Below are 9170 nucleotides of genomic sequence, written 5' to 3'. Positions count from 1 at the left end.
AAAGAGTTCCAAATGATTTCCAGGGCCACCTCCCTGGAGTATCTGCTTTGCGGTGGCAGGGGGATGCTCTCAATTCCAGAATCCTGCAAGGTCAGGGGAAGAAGGACCTGAGACATCACTGAGTCTGAACCCTTAATTGTGCAAATGGAGAGACTGAGCCCAAGAGAGGTCAAGGGGCACATCCCAGGTCACAGAGAGTGAGTAGCTCAGCTGGGATTGGAGCCCAAGTATGGATTCCACCAAGGACTGCTGATGGCAGAATCCAAGGCCTCGGGGCTTGGTAGGTTGGTAGAAACTTGTGCACCAAGCTCTAGGTCACTGCCATCCCCCAAAGGCACACAGCCATATACCACCCCTCCCATCTCAGACAGAGGCTGAGGCGGAAGCACACTCTGGCCGGAGAGGGAGGGCAGTCTCCTCCAGAAACTAGGTCAGCCTGGGCCTGAGTGTCCAGCTGATCCTCTTCAGCCTGCAGAAAGCTCTTGCAGCCTCATGGTCTGCTTGAAGGCCAGTTCACAACAGCCTTAAGAGACCGGTGAGCCTGAGATAATAAAAACACAGGTGCACAGTCCCTCGGAGCCATCTGTGCTTCAACACAGAATTTTTCAGATTTGAGGTAGTATCAGCCTGCACTGACCCTTGTGCCTCAGAGAGCCCCACGCTTTGGAGTGTCTGCTTTACAGGTTTCTAATTCCCCCTTCAGTGCTTGAGTGCTTGACACAAGCTGTTGTGTCAGCAGTGAGGCACCCCAAGTCCAAACTGAGACCTGAATGGGCCCCAGACCCCATTTCTCCTTTTCCAGGAGAATTAAATCTCAGAGAGGGAAAGGGGCTGGCCCCAGATGCACAGCAAGTCAGTGGCTGAGCCGGTACTTGAATCCAGGGCCTTGGGCTCTGAGATCTGCCCTGACAGAGGAGCCAGGGCGCTGTCCTCAGCACTAGGGTCTGAGCACTGTCCTCTGCCCCCAGACCTTCACTGCCTGGTGCAACTCGCACCTGCGCAAGGCTGGCACCCAGATCGAGAACATCGAGGAGGATTTCCGCAACGGCCTCAAACTCATGTTGCTCCTGGAGGTCATTTCAGGTGAGGGGTGCAAATCAGTGCACAGGGACCCCAGGACACAGGGGAAAACCCAGAGAGCTGGGGGAGCAGTGGCATCAGAGTGATGGAGGGGGATTGCTGAGGGAGGGGGAAGTTTGAGGACCATGTCTTCAGCTTCCTCTCATGACCTTTGACCCTTGACCTCTCCCCTCACACCCAGGAGAGAGGCTGCCCAGGCCAGACAAAGGCAAGATGCGCTTCCACAAGATCGCCAATGTCAACAAGGCCCTGGACTTCATTGCCAGCAAGGGGGTGAAGCTGGTGTCCATCGGTGCCGAAGGTGAGGCGGTGGCAGGGGGAGGCCTGGGCAGGGGCCGGGGGTGCGGTCCCTCATCTCAACGATGGGGATAACCGTCCGTGCCTCGCAGGAGGGACTGTCTGGAGTGAAGGTACCCAAAGTGCCAGCGCAGGACTTGGCGCCCAGTAGGTGTTCAATGAATCATTTTGAAGGAAAATGATTGAGCACCTACCTACTAGGTGCCGGCCCTGGGATGGGGACAAGGGCCAGAGGGCGGAGCAAGGGGAGGGCAGCCAAGGCCTCAAGTGCCAGGTGGAGTGTGTCTCCACCCCCCCACCCTGCAGAGATTGTCGACGGGAACCTGAAGATGACCCTGGGCATGATCTGGACCATCATCCTTCGCTTCGCCATCCAGGACATCTCCGTGGAAGGTGAGCGGCAAGGAGGCAGGTAGGGTGAGAGGGCTGGCCCAAAGCCCTCCCCAACCAACACTCACCCCCGTCCCCACCCAGAAACCTCGGCCAAGGAGGGCTTGCTCCTGTGGTGTCAGCGGAAGACGGCGCCATACCGCAACGTCAATGTGCAGAACTTCCACACCAGGTCCGTCTGCCCATCAGTGTGTGGGGCCTCAGCCGGGCTCTGGGCCCTGGCATAAGCCACAGGGCAGGAGAGGCCACAGCCAACTTCCTGCAACAGTGTCTGAAAATAGGAGGACTCGGTCAATGTTGAATCGAATCCAGGAGGGCAAGGGGGAAATTCCTGGAGGAGGGAGCACAGGAGACATCCCGAGAAGGGTGGTCCAGCCAGAGGGAACCTTGTGAACAAAGACCTGGAGACCAAAAACATCTAGAAATCGGTGTAGTTTAAGCACAAGGATGTGAAGGAACCATGATGAGCTTGGAGGAAAAGGTCCCAGGTTGGCAATCAAGGGCCTTAAATGCCAAGCCAAGGAGTTTGGACTTTACTCCATTTTACAGATGAGGCCGTTCTGATAGGGGTGCTCCTGGGACGAGGGTAGGACAGGGCCACAGCTTGAACCCAGGCCTGACGCCCACACCCCCCTTCTCTCTGTGCAGCTGGAAGGATGGCCTGGCCCTCTGTGCTCTCATCCACCGGCACCGCCCCGACCTCATTGACTACGCCAAACTGCGCAAGGTAGGCCTCCGCCACCCCCAGCCCCGACTTCCCAGTCTCTGCCCTCAGCTGACCTTTCACCTCTCCCCGCCAACCCCGCACACCATCTAGGATGACCCCATCGGCAACCTGAACACTGCCTTCGAGGTGGCAGAGAAGTACCTGGACATCCCCAAGATGTTGGACGCAGAAGGTGAGAGTAAGCCTCGCCTGGGCAAGGACTCCCTTTACGCACCAGTTGGCACGGTCCTACCTCCACACCTTTGTCCCTGCTCCTCCCTCCTCCTGCAATGCTCTGCCCCTCACCCTGCTCCCTGGGCAGAATCCTCCCTGCCAGCAGGCCCTCTTCTCCAGGAGCCTGTGTCCAGTCCCCTGTCCCTCTCCACCCAGTGGAACCAGGCTCTGCCGCCTCTGCCTTACGTAATGGCTCCATCTTCTATCCCATATCCCAGTAACCTGGGTCACCTGGCGGCATGACGGTCACCCATCCTGGGAGCTGCTCTCGGGTGGGTCCTGCCTCTTGTCCCTGGGCCCATAAAGGCTTTAGTCAGTTGAACCAGCAAACATTTTCTGGGCACCTACCGTGCCTGGTACCCTGGATGTGAACTTAGGAGAAAGACAGACAGGCAGACAGACCAAGGTATGGGATGGTTAGAGACACCAGGCAGTGCGGACTGGCGCCTCATCAGGGCTACAGTGTCTGCTCACATACCCACACCCTCATGCTCTCCTCACCCCACAGAGGGAGAGGTTGCTAGGCCCTGGGGTGATCCAAGAGGACTCCAGGGAAGAGCTGGGTTTGGGGCACCTGGCAGCTAGTGGCCATGACTAGATGTCTCTGCACCCTACCGTCCCGAGGGAACTCTCTGCCTGGGTGGGGACAGGAGCCCACTCCCCACCCCTGGCTTCGGCCAGTCAACAGCTCACTGCCATCCCGCAGACATCGTGAACACCCCAAAGCCCGATGAGAAGGCCGTCATGACCTACGTTTCCTGCTTCTACCACGCCTTCGCGGGGGCGGAGCAGGTAGGGGCTCAGCTGCTGCTGCCTGAGCTGGGCGTGTGGGCCCAGGGGCCCAAGCTTGGCGGCATCTCCACGTTTGGAGGTGCCAGGCCCCGTGTGGGTGGGAGTGCCGCTGTCCCAGCTGCACATACTCGATCCTTGGGGGAGCTCAGGAGCAGAGGCCTCTGGCCTGGGAGCCCATCCTTACCCTACAAGATGTGCCCCCTCATCCTCTCCTCTGTTGCATGGGCCCAGGTTTGAAGGGTTTACAGAGGGAGGCTGGGTCGGGGGTGTCTGTGGCAGCTTGTTCTAACGCCAGCCCTTCTGCCCACTCCCACCACAGGCAGAGACAGCCGCCAACAGGATCTGCAAGGTGCTGGCCGTGAACCAGGAGAACGAGAAGCTGATGGAGGAGTACGAGAAGCTGGCCAGTGAGGTGAGGCTGGGGCTGAGAGGACCTCCCCCTCTCCCCTACCTGTGCTCTCCCAACCCAGCTGAGCCCTGGCCTGGACCTGCAGAGCCTACCTCTCCTCAGAGTAGCCGTGGCCTCTCCCAGCCTCCTCCTGCCATCTCTACCCACCCCCGGCCCCCTTCCGCCCACCCAGCCTCCTGTCATCCACTCATCATCCATCCAGTTACTCCTTCATTTCTCCATTCACTCATCTTTAGGCAGTCTCCTGGCCCTTTGTGCTTTGCCGACCTACACTGGTCCCTGGACTCAGAAGTTAACCATCCTGCTCCTGCCCTGACGAGTGGGGACCCCCTCTGCTCGAGGCCCGGCCTTCTGGCCACAGCTTGGGTGTGGGTGGAGAGGGGTGGGCGAGGTGAGCAGGCCCACTCAGCGCTCTCTGCTCTGCCCCTGCCTGGCCCCGCAGCTGCTGGAATGGATCCGCCGCACTGTGCCATGGCTGGAGAACCGCACGGGCGAGCCCAGCATGAACACCATGCAGCGCAAGCTGGAGGACTTCCGGGACTACCGGCGCCTGCACAAGCCGCCCCGCGTGCAGGAGAAGTGCCAGCTAGAGATCAACTTCAACACATTGCAAACCAAGCTGCGGCTGAGCCACCGGCCTGCCTTCATGCCATCTGAGGGCAAGCTGGTCTCGGTGAGCCAGGCCAGGGGAGGTGGTGACCCCGGCCCTACCCACATCCTCCGGGTGACCTTGGACTCTCTGTCCCCGTCTGTATAACGGGTGAACTGTGATGGCGGGCACCTCTGCCTGCCCCATAGGACATAGCCAACGCATGGCGGGGGCTGGAGCAAGCGGAGAAGGGCTATGAGGACTGGCTGCTCTCGGAGATCCGGCGCCTGGAGCGGCTGCAGCACCTGGCAGAGAAGTTCCAGCAGAAGGCCTCCCTGCACGAAGCCTGGACCCAGGGTAGGTACCTCTGGGGCCTGATTCTGTCCTGGTGTTCTGCAAGGAAGCTGGAGATCTGTTTTCTAGTCCCACCCTGACTTGCTGTGCAGTCAAGTCACTGCCCCTTTTGGGGCCACAGTTTCTTTATCTGTAAACTCAGGCCCCTTTCTCCTGGCTCTGGTCTTCTGTAGGTCTGCACTGATTAATTTGTCATTTAGCACTTTATTTGTGTATGTGGCAGGTGTCCAAAGGTGAGTCCCCCCACTAACATCACTTACATTATACCCAAAGTATACTGATGCCAAAATATTGCATGAATCAAATATATCACTGGGTGCAAACATTTGCTCTGTATTCTATCAAGGATTTTAATCCTGTAACTGAATGAGTCCTGCTTAAAAAAATAATGAACGCTAATAATAGATTATGGACATATTGAATAGCAGTGGTTTGACAGAATAATTCCTTAAATATACGGCCATTTATGTGATCCTGACAGGTCTTTGAACTTCTAAACCTCAGTTACCTTCTCTGCAAAATGCAGAGGCACTCAATAAATGGTTGCTGCTGCAATTACTGTGACTGTGGTCTTATTTGCATAATTATGGTAACTGTCATTCTCAAAGCACTTTTACATTCATTATTCATTCATCCAACAAATATTCATAGAGGGTCTACCAAGTGCCAGGCACTGGGTAAGCAAAGGAAAATGGATCAAGGGCTCATTGGGTTCACAGAGTCATTGGAAAGCACTTTGTGATAGAATAGTACCAAAAGTGTACCAAGGGCCACCCCAAATCGTGCAGAGTCAAGGGACCCTGACATCACTCATGGGCCATGCCCTGGGACAGGAGCTTCACTTAACTTTATCATACTAGTGTCTCAGAGCAAACCCCGAGGGTAGGCTGGGCAGGTGTGATCACCTACATTTCACAGATGAGGACCCTCCATGGTCACACAGCCCGGCTTGGACCCCCTGCTCCTGTCGCGGCTGCTGCTTGGTGACCTGAGCCGGGCCTCTCTCCGAGCAGGGAAGGAGGAGATGCTGAGCCAGCGGGACTATGAGTCGGCTTCGCTGCAGGAGGTGCGGGCGCTGCTGCGCCGCCACGAGGCCTTTGAGAGCGACCTGGCGGCGCACCAGGACCGCGTGGAGCACGTCGCTGCGCTGGCCCAGGAGCTCAAGTAGGCGCGGATTGCTGCGGGGCAGCCCGGGGTGACCACGCCCCTACCTGGCCCCACCCCCTCTCCCCGCTCCCATAGCCCTCCAGACCTTTTGCTTTCCCTGGTTTGGTAACCCTGCCTTGGCACCCATGTCCTTCCCCGTCACCACTTACTCTGCCCTCCTCCTGTAACCCTCTCCCCATCTCCGGAGCCCGCTCTGCTACCCACGTTCTTCCCACACTGGCGCTCGACCTGCCCCCAAACCTGGCGGCTCCCTTCAGCTTCAGGCAGGCGCAATCCTCACTAGCAGCCTGGGCCTTGTGCCACCTCTTGGAAACCGGCCCTCGAAACTCCAGGCCCTGCCCCTCTACCCAAGCTCCTCCAGGGACTGAGGACCCCCTTCTCCCAGGAACGCGCTGGGAAGCCCCTGCACTAGGAAAGCCCCGCTTCACCCCCACCTGCCCTGGCTCCCTTATGCCTTCACCAACACTGTGCCCAGGTTCCAGCCCCTGGAGGGCAGTCAGGAAGAAATCTGGGCTGGAGTCTGGCCCCAAAGTTGCCCCCCTTCCCGCCCCCAGTGAGCTAGACTACCACGAGGCGGCCTCGGTGAACAGCCGCTGCCAGGCCATCTGCGACCAGTGGGACAACCTGGGCACGTTGACCCAGAAGAGGCGGGATGCCCTAGAGGTGAGGCTGGGGGCCCCAGGGAGGTAGAGGCTGGACACTGGAGGAGGTGAGAGGGCCTGCGGGGCAGGCTGCTGACTGGCCATCCCTGTGGCCCCTAGAGGATGGAGAAGCTCCTAGAGACCATCGACCAGCTGCAGCTGGAATTTGCCAGGCGGGTAGCGCCCTTCAACAACTGGCTGGATGGCGCCGTGGAGGACCTGCAGGACGTGTGGCTGGTGCACTCGGTGGAGGAGACCCAGGTGGGCGCAGGGGTTCCAGGTGTGGGGCGGTTGGAGGGGATGACAGGGAAGCAGCCTGTTTCTGTCAGCCACCCCTTTGGGCTCCTGGGAAATGGGGGGGGCCAAAGAAAAACACCAGTTCCCGAGTGCTGGGAGATGGAAGGCCTGGGTTCTCCTGCCAGTGCTGCCCTGGCCCCATTGGATGGCCCAGAGCACGCTGCTGCCCTTTGTTGCTGTGGGAAGTGGGGGCGCTGGTTGATGCTTCCTGCCTGCCCTCCCCAGAGCCTGGTGACAGCACACGAGCAGTTCAAGGCGACATTGCCCGAGGCCGACCGAGAGAGGGGAGCCATCCTGGGCATCCAGGGTGAGATCCAGAAGATCTGCCAAACATACGGGCTGCGGCCCAGCTCCGCCAACCCCTACATCGCCCTCAGCCCGCAGGACATCAACACCAAGTGGGACACGGTCAGTGCCACCTGTGGCCTTTCCCTGCCTCCCCGCCGCTCAGATGCATTCTAATCACCCTGATCTGTAAAATGGCCGTAACAGCAGCATTTTCCTGTGAGGTGTGATTTTTTTCTTTCTTTTTTTTTTTTTTGGCTGTGTTGGGTCTTCTTTGTTACACGCGGGCTTTCTCTAGTTGCAGTGAGCGGGGGCTGCTCTTCGTTGTGGTGCGCAGGCTTCTCATTGCGGCGGCTTCTCTTGTTGCATAGCGCGGGCTCTAGGCACGCGGGCTTCAGTAGTTGTGGCTCGTGGGCTCTAGAGCGCAGGCTCAGTAGCTGTGGTGCACATGGGCTTAGTTGCTCCGCGGCATGTGTGATCTTCCCGGACCCGAACAGGCTTCAGTAGTTGTGGCACATGGGCTCAGTAGTTGTGGCTCACGGGCTTAGTTGCTCCGCGGCATGTGGGATCTTCCCGGACCAGGGCTCGACCCCATGTCCCTTGCATCGGCAGGCGGATTCTTAACCACTGCGCCACCAGGGAAGCCCCTGGCAGGCCTGATTGAAGCAGAATTAGATCTGGTGTGTGGACATCCTTTATAAAACAATCTAAGTTCATTAAGAATGATGTCATGGGCCCCATTTTGCAGACGAGGAAACGAGCCTAGAGAGGCTGAGTGCTCAGAGCTTGCCCCCCACAGAGCCCTGAGGCCTTGGCTCAGAGCGGTGGGAGAAGTGTGAGGGGCTGGAGCCCATCTCCCACTCCCAGAGCTGCCCCTGGCACAACCAGCCTCCCTCCCAGGTCCGAAAGCTGGTACCCAGCCGTGACCAGACACTGCAGGAGGAGCTGACAAGGCAACAGGTGAACGAGAGGCTCCGGCGGCAGTTTGCAGCCCAGGCCAATGCCGTCGGGCCCTGGATCCAGGGGAAGGTGGAGGTAAGGCTGGGATCATGGAGCCAGCCCGGGAGAGTAGGGCCAGGGCTGGGCCACCGGGAGCTGGGAGCCCTCATTCTGCCCGGCTCCCCCTGCAGGAAGTGGGGCGCCTGGCAGCGGGAATGGCCGGCTCTCTGGAGGAGCAGATGGCGGGGCTGCGGCAGCAGGAGCAGAACATCATCAACTACAAGAGCAACATCGACCAGCTGGAGGGTGACCACCAGCTGCTGCAGGAGAACCTGGTGTTCGACAATAAGCACACCGTCTACAGCATGGAGGTGGGATCACACCCGCTCAGGACAGAGGGGAGGCGGCGCTGGCTGAGGAAGCCTGGGGCGGCCACAGCTGGACACAGCACATCTGCCCCAGGGGTTCCCCAGTTCAGCGTGGCCAGGTCCCCCAAAGTACTTGTGGGGATACTGAGACCCAGCGAGTGAAAGTGACCTGGCTAGTCACAGAGCAGTCTAAACCCAGGCCTGGATTGGCCATGGCGGGTTGATCAATACGTAATACATAATACATCATCAAACTTTAAGGCAGGAAGGGCCACTGGACGTCACTCTGTGGAACCTCCAGATGGGGACAGAGGCCCAGCAAGGGGGAGGACTTGCCCAGGGTCAATACAGTGAATTGGGGGTGGAGCCAGACCTAGTGGCCAGGCACTGGCCACCCACTGACCCAGCCTGTTTTCTGCTTTCCCAGCACATCCGTGTGGGCTGGGAGCAGCTGCTCACCTCCATTGCCCGCACCATCAACGAGGTGGAGAACCAGATACTGACCCGAGATGCCAAGGGCCTGAGCCAGGAGCAGCTCAACGAGTTCCGGGCATCCTTCAACCACTTTGACCGGGTCAGCAGGGGCTTAGCCCTGTGCGGTGGTGGACTTAGGGGCAGCGGG

The 9170-nt window shown here is 58.9% G+C and overlaps 1 protein-coding gene across 2 annotated transcripts in view; it reads left to right on the top strand.

Annotated features, from left to right (window-relative positions):
• Nucleotides 1-9170, top strand: part of ACTN3 (actinin alpha 3) — a 13557-nt gene that overhangs the window by 3139 nt on the left and 1248 nt on the right. Inside the window, exons 2-18 of one of the 2 annotated variants that reach the window (XM_007461933.1) lie at nt 969-1083; nt 1262-1381; nt 1684-1770; nt 1852-1939; nt 2416-2494; nt 2585-2666; nt 3414-3499; nt 3819-3911; nt 4351-4581; nt 4707-4854; nt 5865-6015; nt 6573-6681; nt 6780-6920; nt 7182-7364; nt 8142-8276; nt 8372-8551; nt 8976-9122. In XM_007461933.1, the coding sequence (XP_007461995.1) occupies nt 969-1083; nt 1262-1381; nt 1684-1770; nt 1852-1939; nt 2416-2494; nt 2585-2666; nt 3414-3499; nt 3819-3911; nt 4351-4581; nt 4707-4854; nt 5865-6015; nt 6573-6681; nt 6780-6920; nt 7182-7364; nt 8142-8276; nt 8372-8551; nt 8976-9122 (2175 nt within the window). Of the gene's footprint in view, nt 1-935; nt 1084-1261; nt 1382-1683; nt 1771-1851; nt 1940-2415; nt 2495-2584; nt 2667-3413; nt 3500-3818; nt 3912-4350; nt 4582-4706; nt 4855-5864; nt 6016-6572; nt 6682-6779; nt 6921-7181; nt 7365-8141; nt 8277-8371; nt 8552-8975; nt 9123-9170 lie in introns of both variants that reach the window. The other variant, XM_007461934.1, reaches the window with a different exon arrangement.

Source organism: Lipotes vexillifer, unplaced genomic scaffold (assembly GCF_000442215.2).
Source record: "Lipotes vexillifer unplaced genomic scaffold, Lipotes_vexillifer_v1.1 scaffold1129, whole genome shotgun sequence".
Classification (NCBI taxonomy): Eukaryota; Metazoa; Chordata; class Mammalia; order Artiodactyla; family Lipotidae; genus Lipotes; species Lipotes vexillifer.
Note: the sequence above shows the minus strand (reverse complement) of the source record. Positions and strands in the feature narration are given on the sequence as shown.